Source organism: Ambystoma mexicanum, chromosome 3p (assembly GCF_040938575.1).
Source record: "Ambystoma mexicanum isolate Mex_15411 chromosome 3p, UKY_AmexF1_1, whole genome shotgun sequence".
Taxonomy (NCBI): Eukaryota; Metazoa; Chordata; class Amphibia; order Caudata; family Ambystomatidae; genus Ambystoma; species Ambystoma mexicanum.
Genome location: NC_090925.1, coordinates 1262980242 through 1263005915, shown reverse-complemented (window position 1 = coordinate 1263005915; position 25674 = coordinate 1262980242). Strand labels below are relative to the sequence as shown.

Below are 25674 nucleotides of genomic sequence, written 5' to 3'. Positions count from 1 at the left end.
AGGCCAGGCAAGGGAAATGAAGCAGCCTCACCTGCAGCCCGTTAACCACTTAGGATGAATATAAAAAGGGCATACTCTTTCAGAGAGGAAAGCGAGCTGGGAGGAGAGCGGAGGATCCATGGCTGCCCCGGACCAGATGGGAGACGCCAGAATGCTGAGGGTCTGGATAAAGAAATAATCTGGACCGGCATGGCTAGATTACCGTATTTCCAGCAGGTTTAAAGGGTCCATGGAAGGGAGCCGGGGGGGCTTGCTAATTCCTTTTGAAGTTTGCTGTGGTGAATGATTGTTCTCCTGGGCCAGGACAGGAGCCCAGGAGTTTGAGAGGCAGGTGGTGAAACCCTGACCTCAGACGGTAAAGACACCGATACTAAACCTGAAAAAAAAGCACAACCGGTGAGTCGATCGCAGCAGAGGCCCTGTGTGTGCTTGCAAAGTGAATGAGATACAATGTAGCAGCCAGGACGCATAAGACAGGAGATGCGGTGAACGAAACTGAAACAGTGAAGAGAACAGTGTAGTGAAACAGTCACAGAGTGGTCGTGTGTATAATCACACGTTGTTGAAAGATTATATGGAGGAAAGAAGCTCCTGAGAGCAGGGGAGCTGTGTGAATGTCGGAAGTGTGAGTAAAATAGAGATCCTCAAGAAGGGGAGCTGCAAATGGAAAGCGGAGTGGTAGCAAAGTCCCCCAAGCCTATGGAAAAGAGACTGATTGAGGAAAAGAGTCTATAAAAAGCATTGGGGTGGTCACCAGGAAGGAGTGATCCAGGTTCGCCGCAGAGAACCCCCCCTCCTGCCAGGAAAAGAGGGTATCATTTAAGTAGAACACACCTGGTTGCGTGACCTGTAGTGGGTCGACCGAGTGGTCTGACAACTGCGCCACAACCAGGGGTCCCTGTTGAAAGGTAAAAGGAACTTTGTTGAAAATGGGGAAGGGAACCCCTGAAGGCAAACAAGCTAAATGGACCGGTCTTGCAGAACTGAACGTTTGTGTTCTAGGAGTTGAACTTGTGTAAAAGAAGCCACTGTGAAATCAGAAGGGGTCTGAGGGTGTGAGGGTGGAAGAGCGAAGCGTGTAAGACCGATTAAGGAAAAGTGAACCAGAAGCGTTTTGGGTTCAAGGAAGGGAACCAGGAGAAGTCTAACGAATTTACAAGGAGAAAAAAGGTACTGTGAACCTTTACCTTTTGCCCAGTGAATATCGAGAAACACTTGTAACATTATGATACTGAGTGCCTTAAACATGGGGAAGAGAGATACAAAAGAGCTCCATTGTCACATTAACTTTACTTTAAACACTATTGAGTTGGTGAAACTCCATACACCCCGTTTTCTTATAGGTTTTGACACAGACAGTACATTTCTTTGGACTGACAGGCTTGGACTTTTCCCCTTAGTCTTGCTTTCCAGCTTAGAGTTAGGGCAAGTTAGGCTTTCCACCATCCTGACCATTGAGAATAAAGGTTTTCAAACTGTGTTTCACTTGCCTGTGTCATCTCTTGATACCATGCCGGCCTCGCAGTGGGGACACGTTGAATGAGCATGGACTGCTCCGGTGGGTCCGAAAAACCAGGAGGGGCGTCGAGCTTGGCATTTAGATCTACAGAGGCCGCTGCCGGCCCGACCAGGGAGGATTCCCGAGGGATGCTGCAGCATTGGGCTGAGCGTAGTTGCCTCCGTGGACGTCAATCCTGCCCCCCCCTCTTAAATCCTTGAACGGTGGCACCGGAGACCAGGCAAGGCCAGCTGTGAGCCCCCATGGGGAGCCAATAGAGGGGGAGTGGAATAAGTTTGTGCTGTCGCAAGAGGAGCTGGATGCCCAGATTCCCCGACGCTGGATCACCGCTCTAACACTTAAGCAGCAGTGTGCAACAATGGAGGGGTTTCTGGTAGTGCTAAGCCCATGAGGCATTACGAGAAAGTCAGGAAATCACCAGGGCAAAATCTCCTGATAAGCCAACCTACAAAAAAAAGTTGATGGGGAGTGGTTATGGCATTGAGCCTGCTTGTATGGAAGCGGAATATGTAGAAACTATGGTCAGCAGCTCAGATATCAAAGAAATGTTTCTTCAGCTGAAGGCGGCCATTGGTGGACTTGATGCTAAACTTGATACACAGAATTGCAAAATAGGCCATCTGGTGATCCGACTAGACAAGCGCGGTGCCACACGGGATACGGTTGAGGAGAGAGTCTCGTCAGCCGAGGACACCATCCCCACACTCTCCTCCAGTTTATCGAATGCACAGGTGTTCTTGAAATCTGACAAACAAGAATGAATATTTGGAGAACAGACACAACAGCAAACAGACATATCCTCAGGGTTTCTGTAACAAGTAGCACAAAACTTAGGGAGGCATTTATAGAAACCACACTGAAAGACTTATTTGCAGCCAAAGCCTTCAATTCAATGTTTATAGTTGAGAAGGCTCCCAATCATCGCCAGGCTCCTTAATTTCCGAGACTGTGATACTATCCTGCATCTCGCCATCCTGCACTTTCCCCCAGAAGCTCACTGCCTCCAGAACTCTGGTTCTCTCTAAGCTGGACTACTGTAACAGCCTCTTTCCAAATCTACCCGCCTCTATTCTCCATCCTCTACAACTCATCCAGAACAGGTCTGCGAGACTTGTCCTTGGCCTCAAGCCCAGGCATCATCTCTCCAGCCTTGACATCTCTCCATTGGCTCCCAGTGGCAGCAAGGATCAAGTTCAAGTCCCTCTGCATTAACCACAAGGCTTTCTGGGGCCTGGTCCACAATACCTCCAACTCTCTCTAAGGAAATATCTTCCCACTCCAGCTCTTCGCTCCTCCACCTCCAACTCCTTGAGGTTTGGTCGCTTCTCCAAGCAACAAGTTGGGCGCAGATCTCTTTCTTCGGCTGTTGCCTCCCTCGGGAACAGCCTCCGTGCCTCTCTGAAACTTTAGCAGAACCATATCCGGTTCCGGACGCACCTCAAGACCATCCTCTTTGCATCTGCCTGCTCTCTTCCTCTCCCCTGCTGATCTCCCGTCTGATACATGCACTGGTCACCTGGCTACCCTCTGAATTCTGGCCCAGGTCCCTGCACATTCAGCTGCATACCCACACTGCCTCCTGGCACCCCCTGCACTTGTGGTCTGTATCTTTCCTGCACTTATTAGACACCTGTTGTCTGCACTTCTAACACTCGCACTTGCCACCTGTTGGATGCATTACTTATGTTGATTACTTGTCCATCCTCCCACCTTCCCTCCCCGGTACTTCTCCCCTCCCCGGCCGCCTGCTCTTGCACGATCTCAATGTCACTAGGCCTTGGATCCAGTGGGCGATTCCCTTCCCTTGGTTTCTTGAATAGGATGGCAAAGGTTCCACTTTAATTAACAGTTCCTTTGTTCCTTCACTGGACTCACAAAGTTCTTGCAACAGTCTTTCTGTAAGATTTATTTTATCTCTGCAGATTGCCTGGTGTACTCCCTTGCCAGGATTCTTCCTTCATTCTCCTCTCCTGGTATACTCACCTGCCAGGATTTCTCCTATGGTTCCTTTCAGATTCCTCGGTATACTCTCCTGACAGAAATCCTAACATAACTTCAATGGCCTGGTGCATTGGCTCTTAATTGCTTTACAGCTTCTTATTAATACAAAAATGGCCTATAAGGTACTTGATACATTTGCCTTTGGTAGGACTTGCTCAAACCTCTCCCCCATAATAGCATCTCATGCACCTGTTTGGATTGGGGTTTCTCTTGGCGCTGTGTCTTGTCTGCATACAAACCCTATTGGGTATGGCGATAATACCTTGTCTTGACTGCATTCAAATATTCTTTTTATGCTCTTTTCATCATTAAATGTCTCTTATTTATCAAATGCTGGCTGACGCACTGGTCATAACGCCCCAGGGTCCCCACCTCCTTCGGATAGACTCACTGGTTTCTCCTGAGGTCTCTGACTCTTTGCGCGCTTTTGTGGAACAGCTGCTTTGTTCGCTTTCCACCCTGGAGTCAGCAGCGATCTCCCCAGAGCTCTGTGCAGCTCTTCAGTCACACACTGGCTTCCTCTCTCGTTCCGGATGGATGAACGCTGCTTTCACAAGCACCCAGAAGCTTCTGCCCAGCTCCTCGTGTTTCCACAGCTTTTCCTACTCGTCTGCGACGTCCCTTTGCTTGTCCCGGTAAGCTTTTCCGTGTGTCTCACGTTTGCGAGCATCCCACTGGAGTGTACTGTCCTCTCATGCACTGCTGCTCCACTTCGCGTGCCAAATGCCAATAAAAACCAAGTCAACATTTTTTTTTGGGGCGAGTGTTTGATGAGATAAGCCAAATTATAGACGAGACTGACACAAATCGGCTTGCTAAACCTTAAAAAGAATGTTTCCCCTTATGCCTGGAGGCTTACTGGCCTCTTGTAGTTGCCCGCAAACGTGTTGCAGGTGATAGAACTGTGAAGAATCACCCACAGTTGAATTATGGCTCAGAGAGGTCTCCCTCTGTCATGAAACAGAAGATGAACTATGTAAGGAAGTTATCCTCGGTGGCCAGGCCCAGCAACATTTGGGGTGTAGGAGGGGGGTGGGGGAGGTCATCAGTTTGCCGGTATCCCACTGATAATTCTGGCGGGAAACAAGCAAACGGACCCTACCATTAACAGGATTGATACCCTGGTATTTCCAGGTGCCGACAACGGCGGAAAATCCCCATTCCATGGGGACTGCGCAATTACTGGCACCGGTAATAATCGATGCCAGTAATTGCAGCATTTTCTTGGCGGCGGCGGCCCCCGATTTAGCAGCAGCTCAGGGCTGGAGGTAAATCAGTGGCCCCACTGGCAAACTTGCGTTGAGCCAGTCCAGTAAAATTGCTGGTGCCAAAATTACCGGCAATTTTTCTGGACCGGCAAAACTGTAATGACCCCCTTGGGTGTCCAGTCAACTGGTCGACAACAAACTGGTCGACTGCAATTTGGTCGACACCATTTGGTCGAATGCCAAATGGTCGAATTTTTTTTATATATATATATATATGTGTGTTTTGTGGGTTTTCGTGTGGGGAAAAAAATAAAAAAGAAAAAAAAGGGGGTTGGGGGGGGAACCCCCCCCCAAAAAAACCAAAAAATGGGTAAAAAAAAAAAAAAAAAAATTCGACCATTTGGCATTCGACCAAATTGTCTGTCGACCAAATGTTTTCGACCATTTGACTGGTAACCACCCCCTTGGTCTCTACAGAGGAATCATCTGCTCTAGGCACCCCCAAAAGCAATTCACTCAATCGCCTGACAATGGAGAATTAACTGATGCCAACTTATTATCGCGGTTTCTCAGTTAGACAGAGGTGTCCTTTCTTGTAAATCGGTAGGAACTGTCCATCCCAGTAGCTTACATTGAAATTAAGCCAACTTTTAGTTGTCCGGCTCATACGTATAAACTGACATGTTTCGAACAAGGAGGAACTTTCCCACAGATTACAGGACAAGTGTTATTCATACCAAAATCATTTTGGCTATCAGCTTTTCAAGATTCAGTTTTCACGCTGGTCTGTTTATTAGTTAAATTAGCTTGAACAGCCATCTTTTGTTTACATAAGCATCTTCATATGCAGACATGTGCCCTATTGTGAATATAGTCCAGGCTGCACGTGTTATTGAATTTGTTTGTCAGTGTGCAATTACATCTTTTTCAAAATGCATTTTCCTTGCAGAAGAACGGCTGTTCTTGTGTTGCTCCCTCCGTTAATGTATTTTAATAACAGAGCAAGTGAATACAAGTTATTTATTTAACATTTGTATAGCGCACATAACCCATAGGCATCTAGGTGCTTTTTTTACTTCGGTTACATTGGTTACTTGAGAGGTTAGAGAAATTACATACTTGGACGCCAAGGTGTCAGATTGAAAGGTTACAGCATTGTAAATTACAGAATACAATAAAGTCATGCAATGAATCACAGTGAGAATTACAGTACTATCTTACTGGTAGTGCTAGCTTGGTTACCAATCACCTGGAGGGTGGTACTTTACAATAGTTGCAAGCAATAGTATGATAGGGTGGATAAGTAGTGGAATTCGGGGTGATCATAAAGGAGACAAAGATGTCCACTATCAGCTGCCGGTGAGGTCGCCAAATTTACGTCAGTTGAGACCTTGGCTGAAGAGCCAGGTTTTAAAGGTTTTTCCCGGAACGACCACAGTGAAGGGTCTGTTCTCAAGATAAGGGGCATAGAGCTCCACAGTTTGGCAGCAAACACCGGGAAGCTAGAGCCACCTGCTTTCCGTCGTCAGAATCTAGGTATGGTGACGAGGCCCACATGCGTGGACCGGGTAGGTCTATTTGATTGTGTTTTCGAGACTTGGCTAGTCAGGTAGGCCGGGGCGCTATTGGAAAGGCATTTGTGTATTAGAGAGAGGGTTTTGAATCTGATTTGATCGCGTACCGGTAGCCAATGGATGTTCCGTCTGGTTGAGGAGATGTGTTCATGTTTGGGTACGTCGAGTGCTGCTCTAATGGCGTTGTTTTGCACAACTTGAAGCCCGCTGATATTACGAGCAATGGACCCTGCAAAAAGGGTGTTGCGGTAGTCAACCCTTGAAAGGACAAGAGCTCTGGCCAGCGTGATGCAGTTGTCAGTGGATAGGAAGGGCCTGCTGGCTGTGATCAGTTTAGATGTATAAGTTGTTGCAGAGACAATGGCGTTAACTTGCCTTGTTACGGTGAGTGAAGAGTCAATGTAGATGCCTAATATTTTTGCTTCCTTGGCTACAGTTATGATATTGCCATCAATGTTGAAAGATTTGTATTGTGGAGCTAGGTTATTCAGTTTAGATTGGCTGCCAATGATGAGTAATTCAGATTTCTCATCGTTCAGACAGTTTGTTTTGCCCCATCGATGTTTGGATGGTAAGGTTGATTTTGTTTAATAGGCTGGAATCAGTTTCCTAGGATTCAGTGATAGGAAAATATTTGTGTGTCATCTGCGTAATTCTATTTGTGTGTCATCTGCGTAATTCATGTACGCCACACCCAAGTTGTCTAGACTATCAAAGAGGGGCTTGGGAAACACATCCAGGGTTGGCGACACACAAGAGCCCTGGGGCACTCGCAGGAGACCGGGTCGGTTCGGCTGCAGCTGAGGGGGGAGAAGACTCTTATATGGTTAGAGAGGAAAGATTCAATCCACTATATGACATTAGGGGAGAATTGAGCTGTGTTGGCAGAGAATATTGTGATTAGGTCGAATGCTGCCGATAGGTCGAGTAGGAGGAGGATGACTAGGTTCTCTTCGTCTTTGATTTGGTCCATTTGGATTTTTAAGTCTAGAAGTACCGTTTCCGTACCGTGGCCAGGACAGAAGCCTGACTGCCGGAGGCGGAGGAGGTTGTTGACTTCTAAGAATGTTTGTATCTGTAGGTAGGCTACTCTGTCAAGTATTTAAAAGAGGAATGGGACTGTGCCGATAGACAGGTCATTGGTGGGGACATTAGGAACCAAGGTGGGTCTTTTAAGCAGTGGGAGTACCCCGGCTTATTTCAGGTTATCAGGCCCTTTGCTGGTGGCAAAGGAATTATTGATCAGGGTAGTGATGAATGGCGCAAGCTCGATGACGCAGTCTTTCATAAGGGTGGCCAGGTAGGTGTTGCCCTGAGGCCTTTGATGATTTTAATGGTTTCCGTGGTGGATACCGGTTTGAATTAATATTTTTGGGCGAATGGCTGTGAATCTGTGGGGGTGTTGGCTGGCGTAGTTTCTTGGCCGAGTTTGATTTTCTTAGCTTTAATTTTGTTTTGAAAGGGGTTGATTTTGTCTGAGAGGGCATTTTGAACATCAGTGCACCAGAGCTGATCCTTGGTGTTAAAATGGCTACATTCGCTCATTGTGGCAGGGGACAAAGTATTGTTTTGACAAACTGGTAATTGTTTTTTTTTTTTTAAAAAACCTCTGTGCAGTCCATTTCGAACTAGGTCTGCATTTGAAAGCCTTCCACAATTGCCTGGGTTTCCCCATTAGCATGGGTGTATTGAAACGATGCACAAGGGAACAGATGAGCAAATGCCCTTTTACTTAAAAATGCTGCCAATGACAAAAAGATCAAATCGGGGAAGAAACCGCAGTAAGAAATAAACCAGAAGGAAAGATGGGAAACCGCAAAGTAATATAGGGGATTGGGATGGAGATAGGGCCATCACCACACCGCAGAGGGACGCGGGGAAGGTGGTGCCGTCTGCAAAGTGATGGGATTCACAAGACCCTGTGCATTTCAAAGGGGGCCGCATTCCGTGTTACAGAAAGACCAGAGTCGAGACCTACGAAGACCCAGTCAGACCACGGGAGAACCCCATCCCTGCAAGTCACTCTCAGCAGGGAAAAACCTCATCCACTTCAATGGGACCACTTTCCCAGTTCCCCAAGGACAAAAGGCAAGATGGTCCCAAGAACCAGTCCAAAATCAGGAGAGTCACATAATTGGACCCCACCTCGTTCACTGAACAAGTAACACCTCCCCATTCAACCAGAAAATCAAAGTGGAGAAACACACCCCTTCCCATTTAGCGGACGAGCTTCCATTTAACAGCATTTAGTGCATTTGCAGCTTTTGGAGCTCTTGCCGGCTTCACGCAATATATGTTAAACCATCCCAACTACCCCATATGCTGCATCATAAAAGCCCAACATGGAGTCCTAATGTCATGGGGCAGGCGGGAGGGAAGACGGGTGATGAAATTATTTCCATTACGGGATGAACTACAATGGAAGTATATTTCTTTATGAAGAAGAAATTATTTCATTTTGAAGACCGAAGGCCCGCGGAGGAGAAAAACACAAAACAGATCGCTGTCCTAACTAACCCAAATGTAGCACAGTTGTACATGAACAATTGTCCAAAGTAGCCCAATATGAAATCACTGAGAAGCTCGGAAATGGAAAGCCCAGCACCCAACTTGCTTCTTACAAAGCTTCTGATTGGAGAAAAATGTGTTAGGGAGCTCCTCATTGGTTAGTACGGTGGAGTCGTTTGGAAAAAGATTTTAGTAAGTTGGCAGTTTCAGTTTGTGGCATTACTGGTTGCTACACCAACCAGATATTCTCAGTTCAGAAGCCCATTTTCCTCTCCCTCTCTTTTGCAACAATGGTTATCGCCAAAACCAAAAAAAAGAGGGAAGTTCAAATCGAGGTCTACAGGGAAAAATGTAGATGCACCGGAAATCCAATATCTCACATTAGCCACTCTTATCCCGAAATAGAAAAGCAAACCAGGAAGGAAAAACAGTCAATCAGCGAAACGCACGCAGAAAGCATGCATTAAGAATTCAAATGGCTGCCTATTAAATATGGCTTACCCTACTCTAAAACTACAAAGCCTCATGGCCAATGGGAGCACAGCCATGAATCAGCTGACCACCCAACCATTCAAGAGTAAAGGGGGGGTTCCTTTTCCTGACTCAGGGAAAAGGCAGGCAGGAATTTTGGAATGTGCTGGGAAGGATAGAGACCTGAAAACCCAAAGCCAGCTGAGGAACCCAAGTATGTGTAGTGGCCAAAGAGAGCTGAGAAAAGACTAAGAACTAGCAATATCCAAGGTGTCCTCGAGTAGATTTATTACATTTATAGCAGGGCACAAAACCCAGAGGCATCTAGGCGCTAGTTATAGTAAGTGCGAAAACATAGTCCCCAGTGAGCAGGACTAAACATGAAAGGTAAGGCGAAATGGATAAACCTTACAAGCATGCACCAGAAAGCGTCACCTCATGGTGGTGGGGGGGGGTTACATCAGGGGTGCAGGTGTTCATAGTAAACATTTGGTGCAGTGCACAGTCTGGTAAAGCCTCAACTCTTGGTACGGGGGGCTACATTAGGTGTGCAGGAGGTCATAGGAATCAACAATTGGGCTGACGGATATGCTAGATAATCATAGCAAATAGACAACATATTAGGACGATGCAACATGGGTTGCTTCGGATATGGAATGCAAATATGCATGAAGTGTGTGGCGGCACTGTGACTTCAAGGTGCACTCCACAGAACAAAACGATGCAGAAGCAGAGGAATTCGAGATACCTGGGACTCCCAGGAGCATGCTACAGAAGAACCTGGCCCAGGAAGGCAACCAGACAGAGGTTGAGAATGCTTATGACTGAAACGATACTGCTCACTACATCCCTGAGACTTTGGCAGAGCAAGCAGAGTTCTATATGCCGGGGACCTGAAAGAGCGAGCTGGACACTATAGCCCTTAGATGCAAGGGGGCCTAAATGCACTAAAGTCCTCAGAAGTTGGGGGCACTATTTCTCATAGAATGCGTTATGGTGAAGCATGCTGGAGGCTATATCCCAGAGACTGTAGTCTATTAAAGATTCAGAGGGAGACCAGTGTCCTTAATAGATGGGAGAGCCCTGATGAACTCTAGTTTAATCCTTCCTGATAGGATGTGTTGCTCTGTGAGAGGAATATCCCTTTTAGTTGCAGAGAAAACCCCTAGAACACATAGATGTTTAGCCGAACAACTCTAATAAGGGGGCTTGTTAGAAGTCTGGCAGTAATTTGGCATTAAATCTCCGAAATTATTGCCAAAATCGGTAATCATCACTCCTTTGGACTTACCAAAGAATTATAAGTTGTGGAAAAGCAGTCTAAATCCCCATTTTTGGATGGAGTTCATATGACTCCATGGGGATGTTGGCGAAATTGCAATTCCTCTGATTTTTTAAGTGGGTTTACCTCCAGCTTTTCCATTACCACCAAAACAGAATTAAAACCACCATTTTGCTGCACCGCCGAACTCTTAATGAGGCCCAAAGTCTTTAAAATGTACATATGAAATGGAGGTGAAAAAAAAAAATTTGAACTTTTTTATTTTTAAAGTAGAAGGAAAAAAAGGAGAGAATGCTAAAAGAATTAAAGGAACAGACCGCTAAAAGAGGGCGGTGGGGGTGTACATAAAAAGATAATGGGATGAACAGAACAAAAAATGTGGCAAAAGTAGCCAGAGAGCGACAAGGAGGAGAAAGAATAAGAAACTTTAGATGGATGAGAAATAAACAGAAAAAGCCAAAACAAAGACGACTGGAGAAGGTACAATAGTGATTTGGAGAAACTAGACATTCGCTCCTATTTCATCATAATGTTATAAAGTACGCGGGTCAAGGGCGCGGGGTGTTGGCGGCCCGCTGTTTGTCCCTGGAGGGACTCCTTACTGGTGGCCATGCCCCCCCCCATGTATTTCTCCCGCGACCCAAGCCCGGCAGGGTGAAGGCCGCGGGTCAAGGGCGCAGGGTGTTGGCGGCCCGCTGGGGGTGTTCGCGGATCCGTGGGGGGGCCAGACAGACTGGCCTTCAACGATCTGGACTGTGCTGGACCGTGCCGAGGTGAAGCCCGCGGCGGTTCAAGGTTTGGCCTGAGGCGGGAGGCCTGACTGGTCCGGGTCGTGAATTCAGAAAATTGAAGACCACGTAAGTGCCCACACGTGGCCCAGTGGCCCACATAAGGGACGGTCATCAAGCAACTACAATTCTAACTGCTGCCAAGGGGGAACAGTGAACGTCGGCCATGACTCTTTTAAAGTCTCTAAGGTCCCTAAAGTCTCATGCTGTGCTAAGGAAAGCCCCCCCCCTGTTTTGCCCCTCCCCCCCCCCTATTGGCCTCAAGTTTGCTCCCCATGTTAATGGTCCCAAAACGGAACGCAAGGTACTGGTTGTCAGGAGGCAGCGACAGCAGTGTCATACAGTTAAACCCCCTAACTCGGCCCTTCAGAACTCTGATGAGGTCGAGCTCCCCACGCCTCAGCTCCCCACGATACCCAGCGCCTCAATTGGGACCGCTGTATCCGGTCAAGCAAGAGCAAGAGGGGGAAGTGGCCAGGACTGTAACATTGTAAAGCAGCTGTCCATCACCAAATCCTACCCCCGGAACCCCTGGAACCCTCAGCATGGTCCTCATCCCAGTCCCTTGCCCCAACCTTGGCTCTTGCACAGAGGTGGCCCCGTCCAGCTCCACCCCTGACTGCTCACTCAACTGCAGTCCACCTATTGACATACCCAGCTGAATATACCCTCTGACCATAGCAGTCTCTGGAGCGAATACCTGTCACCGCCAAGCCCTTCGGTCAGCTCGCATTTTCATATATCCTTACTCAGGGCTCCGAAGCAACAACCTGATGACCCCACCTCCGCTGTAAAACCAGCCACTGACCCCTCAATTAGGGGTGATTTTACATCCAGGGTGTGTAAATGTGCATGCATCCAAGTGTTGGCTGAGTTGGCAGTTATTAAAAATCTGCTCTCAGTCCTCATAAGAACGCAGGGGGAAGAGCAGTGCGAGGGGGAGCCCTGTAACATTCCAACAGCTCGCAAAGGGCCCATCGTCTCACCCCTGGCCCACCCCCAGGAACAGGCCCCTGTGACACCCACGTTCACTGAACCGTGCTCTAGCATGGTGCTTGGGAATCTACAAGCAGCCAAGGGTAGAAACCCCAGTACCTGTTTCGAGCCTAGAGTATCCAATGGGGTGCCCCAATCTAAGGTAAAACCTACATCTCGGGAGGATACTGCACCAAGTAAAATGGGCCCAACACGCCCCATTCCTGGAGAGGAGAGAGCATATGGCTCGCGGCGTAGAGAGATTACCTCCACCCTATGTCCTAGGCTGGACCGGACAAGCTACCGTGTACCTGCATGGCGTACCCGGGTTGGCAAGGGATAGGAAGGACTGTTCGAATTACAATTGACCTTTTCACAATTGTCCGAATTGTGAAGGTCAATTGTAACATATATGTGGGGGGAAGCCCCGCACAGGCCCCCACCCAACGCCAAACCCCCCAAAACCCATATGTATATATGGTCAATTGTGAAAAGGTCAATTGTGACCCTTTAAATTCGGTCAATTGTTCATTCGAACAATTGTAAACAAACAATTTGGGTAATACCCAACAAAGGCTTACACTGGCTGCGGACTGTAAGAGGCTGCTTTTTTGTGTCCAGGGAATCCTTGGCGGGTGTTGCAGAATGCCAAGAGTGGATAATCAGCAGGGTGACATTTTGGAACTTGCATTTTGGGACCGGGGAGTGGCAAAGGCGGTCCTAGGACAATGTGGGGGGACTAGTTGGTCACCCAGGAGTGGTATTCTAATCAGTAGTCATCCTCTAATAGACCCTGAATGCCCCTCGAGGTTAACTATGAGACCCTCCCCCCTGTCTGGTGCTAACCTCACCCCTTTGGGACGTCATTGGTCAGGCCCCTTGGGGGATAGGCCCTTGCAATTGGGGTTTTCTTGATGATAATGGGGCTCCTCGTTTTACTTATTTTCCTCCTCAATGACTTTTGATGGGGTGCATTCTGTTATCTCTTGGAATATTGAATGTAATTGTTTTTGTATGTTGTTTTTTTGTGTTTGATGGATTTTCTTTGGAATCCGAATAAACTCGTTGACTGACTGATAAAGTACTTCATGCCAGACTACTACTGCACATTCAAAGTGCTAGAATAATGGCCCTTATGAAATCATGTTTGAACTATGGCTGTCTATGTTGTGATCTCCTTATTACTTTTAAGTAGAAGTCAACCAAAATAAATGTAGATTGGAATAATTGAAAGGTATTGGCGGAGAAATTGCAGTGGGGCACTGTGGTAAGGGATTAAGGTGCGTACCAGGGGGAATTCTAGTGTTTCACTTCGTGCGTCAGATGGTCTACAAATGGCCATATATCCACCTTGCAGACAGTATGTTCATCTCCATCACAAAGGTCATGACAAGTGGTGCTGTATAGCGTACGAGACCACTGATGTCACATAGCGGTGGGTGAGCTACGACTTATTGCCAGGGCAGTTGGCCTTTAGGTCGATCGTGCAGAGGATTACATGATCACAAGATGGCAAATGGGTACCATGCAGTTCGCAGATATTAATGTATGTGATGCACAGCAAAATAAAATGTAATACATTAATGTATAGTGCGATACGGATGTCGATAAGAATGGTTGAATACATGAGTGAACCCCTACTTTAAATAAACCAGGTATCCCATCTGTGCTTATGGCTGCCTTTTTCCTTCTTAGTCAAAACCTGTGTGTCCACCTCTTCAGAACACGGTTCAAAGTATCATGTTCAGCTTTGGCCTTACACATTAAGATATTGTTGCACTGCTACACGCCGGTACCAACCACAACAACTTATGCAAACGTTGAACCCTCTGCCATGGGGGGACTAAGGGCATATAGGCTATACCGCAACGGAACAGCTTTCCTCTGTGGCAAACCCATTTCAGGATGGGGGCTAGCTGGTGATGGGTAGGGGCCACTTCAGAAAGTGGGTGGGGCAAACTTGGAGGCTCATCCCCCCACCCCCTCTGTTCTACCCGAAAATAATTTAGGGGTGGAGGGGGGACTGTCACCTCTTTGGAGAGGCAGGGCTGTGGGAAGGAGGGGCAGGCCCGGCCAGGTTGCGCAACACAGTAGCCCTCATTATAAGTATGGCTTCACCGAAATAAGGGTGCCGATAGCAACATACTGGCACCCTTTCCAGACCGCCATACTACAACAGTGCTGGTAGGGGCCACAGATCCCTCGGCAGACCTGGCCCGTCAGGTTCTCAGGCTCCTACTGGCATAGTTGTCACTAAAGCACCAGCACCGTTATTAATGGAAATGGGGGTTTACTGTTACTGCTGCCACTTGTGATATCACCAGGATATCAGGCGGCGGTAAGGGCGTTATGGGGTTGCCGTTAACCCGCCACCTACCGGCGGGTTTTAGCGGCAGCCCCGTAATGAGCTCCAGTATCTCTTCATAGAACCCTATCCTGGCGATTTGCATGAATGCAATGAGCATTATGTGGACATCATGATGTCCACAATTTTAAATGTTAAGCATGTCTTATAGTGAATCAGAAAAAACCCTTTCAAGCGAATAATGGATTCTTCTGTTTTGATTGGTCACAATATTCACCCTGATAAAGAGATGTCTTTTCTGTATGCAGCAGCAGTATCCAATGCCGAGACTTCGAAAGCTTTTTGAAGAGCGTGTTACTGGTGCGTGCAGTAAGTGCAAGCTTGAAGGACAGGAACAGAAGGGTCAGCACAATGAGCTTTCTGGCAGCTCACGGTTGAATCAGTAACCGGGCAGGTGAACGGCAGAGTGCTGAGCGTCAACGGCTCATGGGCAGGCAAATCGATCGACTGATCAACGTGTATGCCCCCCGACCAAGCATGAAAGGTTGGAAGTGATTGAGAACCTGAGGCTGCTGCTTGCCCCCTACCTCCAGGACCTTCCTGATGGGGGCTTAGCGGGAGGGTGACTTTAACTGCACCATAGAGGAGAATGGACGCAAAGGCCCCAGCTCTGCAGGAATGAATGTGGCGTCCAGGCTGCTCCGGGAGGTGTTTGGGGAGTCTTCCCTGAGAGATGCCATCGGAGGTATGGGGTGAATGGCAGGAACATCTCCTGGAGTCGCCCTGATGGCTCTGTGTGCTCCAAGATCGACTTCATCTTCATCTCCCAGACAGTAAAGCTGGTTCAGAGCTGCATGGTTGTTGTCCACTTCACTGACCACAGAGCAATCAGCCTTGGGGGAAGCTTTCAGGAAAGTACCCAACTGGTCCAGGTACCTGGAAACTGAACGAAAGTGAGGAGACAGAGGCAAACCTCAGAGTGGCAAACGCGGGGTGGAGGAGCATGAGGGACTGCTTTCAATCCAAAGGGGAGTGGGTCGAGACCCAGGTCAAGAGCTTCTTCCAGGATGCAAGCAGAGCTGCTGCACAGGAAAAGAGGAGGACATTCAGGGAACTGCAAAGCAAACTGCAGGGACTGTTTGAACTCAAGCTCCGATAATGGGACATGAAGGACGACCTGGAGGAAACCAGGAAGGGGTTGACAGACCACTTCCAGGCAAGTAATGTTCTGCGACTTGAGAAGGATGAGAAGTACAACTTGTTCTTCAAGAAGCTACACTCTGCTGCCACTCCCTTAGTGGAACTCTATGACCCACAGCGAACCCTCCAAGGTGGGAAAGAGGAGGTCATGAAGGTCGGTACTGACTTATGATAGCATCTACTCGCCTACAGCGTCGGAGGGGGACCAGGCAGACATGTTCCTGGCTGGGATCTCTGGGCCTGGAGCAGAGAGCAGGCCCGAGTGCCCCCTTGCCCCAAGGGGAGCTGCACCAGGCGGCCACGTCCTTCAAGCGCAGCAAGACCCCGGGCTGCGATGGTCTCTCAGTGGAACTATAGGTCGAACTGTGGGACCTGATCGGACTTGCTAGGGCTGTTCAAATAGATGGCTGAAAGGGGCAGCATGGCACAGTCCCTGAGAGAGGGCACGAGTGCACTAGTACCAGCAGAAAGGAGACTGGGAGGGCCTGAAGAACTGGAGGCCCATCTTCCTCCTGAACCTGGACTACAAGATCCTGGTGAAAGTGATGGGTAACCGGCTGAAGAAGGTTATCGGGAAGATAGTCCATCCAGACCAGTCCTGCAGGATCCCCAGTCACCAGATCGCAGACAGCCTGCCCTGATCAGGAACTGGATCGAGTACGTCAAGGACTTGAGGGTCCGAACGGCTCTGGTCAGCCTGAATCATTAAAAGGCATTTCACTGAGTCTCCCACGAGTTAATGGACCGGGCCCTGCGGGCACTGGGCCTGAGGGACTACTTCTGTGGCATGGTAAAGGTAATGTATAACGATATCTTCAGTAGTGCCATGGTCAACGGTTGGAAGACACATCCTTCCCAGTGGAGTCAGGTAGGGGTCCGACAGGGTTGTTCACTTTCACCTCTTCTATTTGTGTAATAGAGCTCCTGGGAGAACACATCAGATGGAACAAGGACATCAGAGGGGTCAAGGTGCCAGGAAGCGACAGCAAGGGTGAGGTGATGTGCTCCCTCTACATGGATGGACAACGTCTCAGTCGTCTGCATGGATGGAAACTCTGTGAAAGCCCTGGCGAGGATTTCGGCAAAGCTTCAGGGGCCAAGATCAACTGCACAAATTCAGAGGCCATGCTCTTCTGAAACTGGAACCCCTCAGCACAAGCCGATGCCATTGCCCATCAGACCGGTCCACATGAAGATCCTGAAAGTGTGGTTTGGGTACGACGGCACCGCGACGAGGGACGAGCAAGTGGCAAAAGCCAAGCAGTAGCTGACCATCGAGGGGAAGATGCTGGCCCTAAGGGATGACGTGCTACCAGTGCTGTAGTATGTAGCGCAAGTCTGGCCCATGCAGAAGAGTACAGCAAGGACCATCACCCGGAAGATGTTCTACTTCATCTGGAATTCCAAGATGGACCGAGTGAAGAGGGACACGATGCACAAGGCGCACGAGAAAGGAGAGAAGGGAGTGCCAGACATCCCCACCATCCTGAGAGGTTTCTTCTGCAACTGCACGAGGATCACAGTGAAGAGCAGCAACAAGAGTCGAATGGGATTCCTGATGGCCCACTTCTTCTTCCTCCCAGTCTGGCAAAGACTGAGGTGGGCAGAGTGGAACACCAGGATCCCATACAACTGAACGGCACCTTGCAGAAGCAGAACAATTTGTAAGGGACTTCCAGCTGAGGTGGCACCGGACCAGTGGAAGACAGGGTCCATCCACGCACACATCTGTGAGAAGGACATCTGCAAGTGGATCAGTGCCCTGCCCTCAGTGACCACGGAGCACGTGAGGGAGATCAGAGAGGCTGACGAACAAGCACAAAGACTTGAAGCATTTATAGATATATATAGATATTGCGCACACAATAAACAAAAAGTCCTGGCGCAGATGGAACCCTGGCTGAGTAGAATAGAGAATCGGCAAGAGGATTGTTAGCGCCAGTGAAAAATCACCAAAGGGTCACGTGAAGACGGTATCCATTTAAATAGGTAGGTCTTTAACCCTGCTCTAAAAGGTCAATAAAGAATTTGCCCTTCTTAAATTGAGAGGAAGACTGTTCCATAATCTAGGTCCAGCAACTGAAAAGCTGCAATCTTCTCATGTAACACAATTTGACCTCGGAATAATGAGCAGGCGTTGGTATTCTGACCTTAAGGCCTGTGTGGGATAATACTGCTTCAGTTTATTCGCCAAGTAAGTTGGTGCCAATCCATTTAGGCATTTAAACACCAAACACATGCGTTTAAATTGAATGCAGTATTCCAGCGCTAACCAATGTAAGGAGCTACGGAGACCTGAAGTTGGAGTGTTTTTAGAGGCGCCAAACACCAATCTTACTCCGGCATTCTGTGCCTTTTGTAGACGATGGATCTGTTTGGCCGGGGTAATCTAATTTGGAATTGGCCAGAGCTCCCACCACCAAAGCCTGATCAGTCTCAGGTACATATGGTAGTGCTTGACGAAGCTTGACGAAGAAGGCGAATGTTATAGAAAACTGACTGAACCTTGGCTAATACCTGGCCATTACAACCCAAGTCACTCTGCCAAATACAGCCAAGACATTTTACCTTAGCTGCATATTTGAGACTAGACACAAGAAACTGGGGGTGGGGGGTCTACTTTTTCCTTCAAGCAGATGTTTGGGTCCAAATAGAATAACCTCAGTTTTTTTGGGGTTAAGTTGCAGCCAATTATTTACCATTCAGGACCCTACTTCCTCCAGACACTTGGCTACCGATGGCAGGGTGTCCTCCACATCATCTAACCGGATATACAGTTGTGTATCGTCAGCATACAAATGGAATCTAAGATTGTATTTCTCCAAAATGGCCATTAATGACCGAAGATAGATATTGAATAAAAAAAGGGGAGAATGCCGACCCCAGAGGTTCACCGCAACACTGTTGGGAGGATTTCAGACAAAAATAACTCCCACCTGTACACATTGTTTACGCCCAGTGAGGAAGGCAGTAAACCAATCCAAGGCACAGGAATCTGCATTCACAAAGTTCTTTATGAGCTAATAGAATACCGTGATCCACTGTATCAAAGGCGGAAGATAGGTTGAGTATTAAAAGCAGAGAGAGCTTGCCTGCATCCCCAGCCTGCAACATCTCATCCCATACCACCATCAGTTCCATCTGTCCTGTGCTTAGGACGAAAGCCGGACTACAACAGATGGAGAAGCCCATTATCTTCAACAAAATTCTGGAGCTGGCTTGTAACCACTTTTTTCAGAACTTTTCCTGGCCAAAGCAAACCGGCAATGGGCCGATAGTTGTTAAACTCTTCCGGGTCCAGACTAGCCTCCTTTAACAGTGGCGATACAACTGACATTTTCAAGGAATCAGAAACTACACCTTGGGTTAGTGAAGCATTTATGAACTTAGTCATAAATGGGGTAAGTTATAAAGAGAGTCTCCTAGCAACCAAGGCAGGAATTGGGAAAAGAGAATCATTTGTAGGTTTCAGTTGCAAAAGATGGCTACAAATATCGTCCTCTATTACCAGTTTTAAGTTAAACTGAGCAATCTCAGTCACTCCCTTCTCCAGTGCTCCTGATAATTGATTATTTGTATTTACAGCATCAGCATAGGGCATAAAGTGCGGATCCCTACCAAGCCTAATATTGTTTTGAATGTTCATAATTTTATCTCTAAAGAACTGTTCAGCCCATTGGCATGATTTACCGAAGAGATTTTTTCAGGAATGTTTATACTAGGATTAATAAAGTTAGCGATTGTTTTGAATAGCTCTTGCGACGATTTGCTGCTACTGTTGATTTTCCTGGACAAGAAATTATATTTAGCACTAAAAACTGCTTTTTTTGTAGTTAGTCAATGCTGTTTTTGCTAACAAAGCATGTTCTGGTGTTCAGCAAGTACCATCTATTCTCGTGGTATTTATGTTCCTTTTTTAGTTCAAGGAGTTGCGTAGTATACCGAGCCTTGGATGAGCTTTAGGGACCATAGTCCTCAATGGGGCATATTGTGTACAGAGATTACTCATAACGTGGGTCCCTGGTTGAAATAGGGCATCGCACTCTAGTGTCAGAGCACATTTGCTCAGTGCGATGCCAAAGTCTAATCCAGGTATACTATCCAAGTCCTTCCTCTTTCGGGCACATTTAGTCCCCCCCAGCACTGTGATAGTAGTTTCATGTTTAGTTGCCTTAATAAGAAACAATCTGAGATAGTGGTCCGTCCACCAAATAGGGAGTGTGTCGGTCATAATGACCCCGGTCAAAAGACATTGCCTGGATGGCCGTCCAGGGACGTCTGCCGGTGCGAGCCTTCATGCAAACCAGAGGAATGAACTGCTTCAGGAACTGCCCAGACTAGATGGAATACCACCTCTTATGGGACTGCACCTACACCAGAGACCTGATAAGGGACTTGTCCACAGAGCTGAGGGGCCTGATCCCTACAACAAACAATTGCTGCAGAGTCAGTGTTGTCCGGTTTGTTCCCAGGGACCCAGCCACAGGGAGATATCCAGGCCCGCTGGAGAATCCTGTGCTGCGTTAAAGATGTGCTCCTCTTTTCCAGGACCGCTTTGTGTTGGGGAAGAAGGAAACTTCAATCGAATCCTGCCGACGGATGATCCAGAGCCTCCTCAGGGACTACAAGATCATCAACGGATCGGACGACAACAGCAACGAGGAAGAGTGGGTAATGTATATTGGCATTACCCGTTTGTGTGCACTCTCTTCCGGGAACCACCCTTGGGTGGTTAAGAAAGAAAAGTTGACCAGAACCTGCCAACGGAAGACCCACAGCATCCTGAGAGGACCAGCGGTGGAGCAGACGGCTACAGAGACAAGGAGGGGTGAGTAATGTACACGTTCATTACTGTTTGTGTGCTTTCTCTTCCAGGACCCACCTAAGGTGAGGATGTGTAAGTAATGTACACCTAATCTAATTGTGAATATTAGCATGTCCACACCTAACCAGAATTGTGAATATTAGCATGTCCACACTTAGATAGAATTGTGAACATTAGCCTGCGTCGCATCTGGATGGTATTATGAACATTGGACTGCGTCACGTCTGGATAGAGTTGTGAATGCTAGCATGTCCACATTTGGATAGAATTGTGAATGTCGGCATGTCCACGCTTGGATAGAATGGGAACATTAGCCTGCATCGCATCTAGAATGGTTTTGATTGAAGGATAGCATGCCCGCGCCTAAATGAAACTCGAATATTAGCATGCCCACACCTAGATAGAACTGTGAACATTGGCCTGCGCCGCTTCTAGATAGGACTGTGATCACTTAGAGAAAACTGTGAATATTAGCATGCTAAAGGTCAGGTAACCCACTAACCAATATAACCTCAAACTCTGCATACTTATCTCACTCAAAACTCACACAACCATCTCTCGCACCACAAACCGCATGCACTTCACAACACTGCAACAACACAAAAGCCGGAGCAACAGCACACGCGGACTGACACTGATCCAGTACCTGCACCAAAGCTCAGTATCTGGTGTATACCGAGCTGAAACTGCCAACAGAACACCACTCCTCTCACTGTCCTACTCCCTCTTCACCTTAATAACCCATCCCACCTTATAATTTACAGATCCTCCAGAGCGCCTGGGGACCAATTCCGTTGGTGACGGTGCGCGGTACAAATACCTTTAAGATTTAACATATCCAGGCCCGCTGGAGAATCCTGTGCTGCGTTAAAGATGTGCTCCTCAATTCCAGGACCGCTTTGTGTCGGGGAAGAAGGAAACTTCAATCGAATCCTGCCGACGGATGATCCAGAGCCTCCTCAGGGACTACGAGATCATCAACGGATCAGACGACAACAGCAACGAGGAAGAGTGGGTAATGTATATTAGCATTACCCGTTTGTGTGCACGCTCTTCCGGGAACCACCCTTGGGTGGTTAAGAAAGAAAAGTTGACCAGAACCTGCCAACGGAAGACCCACAGCATCCCAAGAGGACCAGCGGTGGAGCAGAAGGCTACAGAGACAAGGAGGGGTGAGTAATGTACACGTTCATTACTGTTTGTGTGCTTTCTCTTCCAGGACCCACTTAAGGGTGGCGAAGAAAGAAACAGCGACTGCACTTGCAGCGGTAAGATGAGGATGTGTAAGTAATGTACACCTAATCTAACATGACCGTTTTCCTTTCACAGGCAAAAAAAAAAAAGTCAACGGAGTCAGGTTTGTACACATATTGTCAAGACTATTCTTGAAGACTGATGAATAAAGTGGACTATCCTGAAAGTGACGATTTACCATATCTGAACGGGACGTTAACCCCAGTCAAAAAAAAAAATTGTGATAATGCAGCTTCAGAGATGGTTGGTAGATTTCTGTGCGAGCCCCTGGGTCTGGGGAAAGGGCAGCAATCTGCGCCTCGACGAGCAGACTGCTTTCAGAAGACTAGGCAGTGCTAAAGAGGTCTGCTCGTTGAGGTGCAGGATCTGGGACAGTTATGTGCCCCCTGGGTCTGGGGGAGGGGCGGAGTGGCGCTTCAGTAAATTCGTTTTTTCCCCCCCAGAGTGATGCTCTGTCTTGTTCCAGCCTATTTCCTGGGCTGCACTGCACTTACTCATTTAAACATCCCATTCACCATAAACTCGCTCATTTAAATGCGCACGCGGCCCATCATACACTCATTCACACACACATTACATACACTCCTTGCCCACATGCATACTTAATGATTTAACATGCAACAAGCTTTAACACTGCTAGTTTCAGTATGGGCTTCCCGACCTCGGCCTTACAAAAATCATGTGTGCACATAATCCCCTTCCCTTGGAAGCTGAAACACCCACATAGCAAATCAAGAAAGGGGGTTAATAGGTACAAATTATCATGGGACAGGCAGCAAGCAGGGGAGTTAGAACCACAAATGAGTACTTAAGGAAAGCTATTAAACACGGGGAGGACGGTGCCTAGTTAATTTATTCACAGACAGGTGGTAGTTTACTCAGTGATTGAAATGCGTATTTACGGTGTGAGGAACTGGATTTCAACCAGAGACCTTTTTTTTAACAGTATGCAGAGAAGACTACCTGAGAAAATGCTGAGTGACTCAAAGTACATCTTTGCAGTACCTCATATTGGGCCTCATCACGACTTTGGCGGTAACCCTTAAATCCGGCGGTTGCGCTATTACCGCCGGATTTAAGGGTCCGCCAAATCAGGTCTTCGGCAGATTTTGCCCCAGCTCTGAGCCGGCAGGAAATCCGCCGGCAGTAAGAGCGCGAAAATTCCCCATTGAGCCCAATGGGGAATGGGGCATTCCCGAATGGACTCAATGAGGAATGAGGATTAACATTACGGCCGAACTCGTGATCCAGCGCTATTAGCGCCGGGGAGTTCGGCAGTAGGGCTAATACCGCAGGCGTTACCGCCAAAGTCGTGATCAGGCCCATTGTGTTTTGTGCAGGTGGCCCTGACCAACGCCACCTCCCGTCCTTCCTTTTAAGCAACTCCCACCACAAGTTAGCTAAGCCCATTTCACAGCCTCCCCCTCCCCCAATCGATTTCCTAGCCCAAAGCACTGAGCAGTAGAGTGACTAACAACACACGGCAGGCAGCACTGCGCTACGGTATATACCCAACAAGAACAGCCCCCATACCAGCCCTACCTGTCGGAATGTCCCACGGTAGGGTGAAATCCAGCAGGGACTTCAACACTTCTGGCAGGTCCATGGCGCGGTGACCCAGGCGCACTTGTTCGGGGTGGGAGGACTGGTGCTTTGGTAAGGTGTTCCGGGCAGGGAAAAGGGGGCTGCTTGCGATCCTGGGGGCTGTGTGTGATCTAGATAGCTGGTGGACAATTGGGAGGCGCGTTGCTGGTTGCGAAGGTTTGTCCTTTCAGCCCTATACAGTATGAGGGCAGCGGTAGGCGTCAATTCCCGGTCGTATGCTACTCTGTTCTATCACCGTGGGACTGGGGCGCGACCGGCATGAGGGGCCGGGGGGGTTTTGCTCCTCGGGGGGTTGCTAGGATGCGACTCTTAGCGGACAGGTGAGTACGCAGGGAGACCTACTGGATGACGTGTCCCCGTCAGGTCACCGGCGGTGGGGTGTGATACTCAGGGAGGGAGGGAGGGAGGGATAGATAGATACGCCTACGGTGCTCCGGTCACACGAGTTTGGACATGGGCTTCTGTCAGTCAGAAAGTGCTAGTCCAGGGGGTACGCTTGTTTTCCGGGTAAGCGGTGGTAGGGCACTCCTCTGCACTCGGGGTACGTCTCCCACGGTTGCACACGCACATGTGCTTTGGCCAATGGTTCGTCTGTAGTGGAGTTATCTAACTTTACCAGGCAGGGGACGGGGCTATCATATGACCCGGCCGAGGGGCATGCGCAGTGCGACTGCGCACACATCTACACTACGCATCGAAACGCACTGTATACATAACATACACCGATCTCAAACCGCAGACACCAGCGTAACCATGAGCAAACAACACTGGAACACAGCCACTAAGAATAACAGGGAACCGAAAACAGAATAGACAGACACTGCAAACCCACATGGACAAACGAGAGACTACCCCACAATAGGTGATAAAGGGGGCAGACCTGCCTACACTTAAAAACCTAAAGCCCTGGGATTTCTGCTATTCGTGGCGCGCACCTCAGTATTCGTCTGGACAAACCTAAATAGTGCTGCTTTGTTCAGAATTGCAAACAATTGCACACACATATTAATACTATTCTTAACTTGTCCTTCTCACACCTCACTCCTCCTCAACACTTATCACACACACTACATTTTAAGACATAATATTTATTGGTTCCTCATCAGTTCTCACGCCTTAATGTGTTGTGGCTAACAAAGGACAAGCATACTCGGGATACGTGGAAAAAGGGGCTTTATTGCCAACAGCTACACAACATAGGTCACAGTTGCCTCACTGTGCTCTGTACTGATGAATAATTGTCTCACTTGGTGATGCCGGGAATGGGGTCAGGGATGACCTGCAGTGGAGGCTGTGGTTTGGTGTTCAGGAGGAGCGCCGGAGCTGCGGTGGCATCTGTCCGCCGCAGGCGCTCACAGTGCACTTCTCGGGCCGTGCTCTGCCTTCCGGGTCCGTCATGTCGTGAGAGGTGGTAGCAATTTCTTGCACGCTTGTATGAATGATAGTTTATTTGTATAGCGCCTCTACACATGTGTTTCAAAGCACTTCAAGGCAGGGGAGGGAGCAAGGGAAAATACAATAACATTCTTACAAGGCCTTGAGACATTAAGAATGGGAAATTAACTATCGTACTAGGCCTGATGACATTTCAGATAGTGCAAGAGCTTTGACAATGATTAAAGGAGGGGGTGTGGAGGAGAGGAACAGACAAGCGACTATTGTACTAGGCCTGATGACATTTCTGAAAGTGCAAGAGGAATGACAATAGGAAAGGGAAGGGGGAGGAGAGGAACAGACAAGTGACTATCTTACTAGGCCTGAGGACTTTTCTGATAGTGCAAGGGGAATGACAATATGAAGGGAAGGGGGCGGGGGTGTGAGAGGAACAGACAACAAATGTCATACTAGGCCTGACTACAATTCTGATAGAGCAAGTGCATAGAATATGGTGAAGGGAGGGGGGAGAGCAGAGAAGGTTCAGAAAAGGGACAGGAGGAGAAGAGTGAGAAAACAGTGAGTGAGGTGAAAAAGAAGCAACGCTGGTGAAATACAGTGTTGTAGAGCAAACAAACAGATGGAGTGAGCCCTGCCGAGATGCAGAGGTCAATGCTGAACACCTAATGATGCAAGAGTCCAGCAAGTGCAGGCCAAGATTCAATAGTCTATTGAGGGCACAACATGATTCCGGGGTACCATGCTTAAGTGATGCTTCAAAGAAG

General features: G+C 48.1%; 1 protein-coding gene across 1 annotated transcript in view; it reads right to left on the bottom strand.

The window, feature by feature from the left end:
• The window catches only part of TEF (TEF transcription factor, PAR bZIP family member), a 264441-nt gene extending 240258 nt beyond the window's left edge, over positions 1-24183 (bottom strand). Inside the window, exon 1 of the mRNA XM_069652756.1 lies at positions 23453-24183. Within this exon, the coding sequence (XP_069508857.1) occupies positions 23453-23516 (64 nt within the window). The 5' untranslated portion in view covers positions 23517-24183. The remainder of the gene's footprint in view (positions 1-23452) is intronic.
• Positions 24184-25674: the final 1491 nt, after the last annotated feature.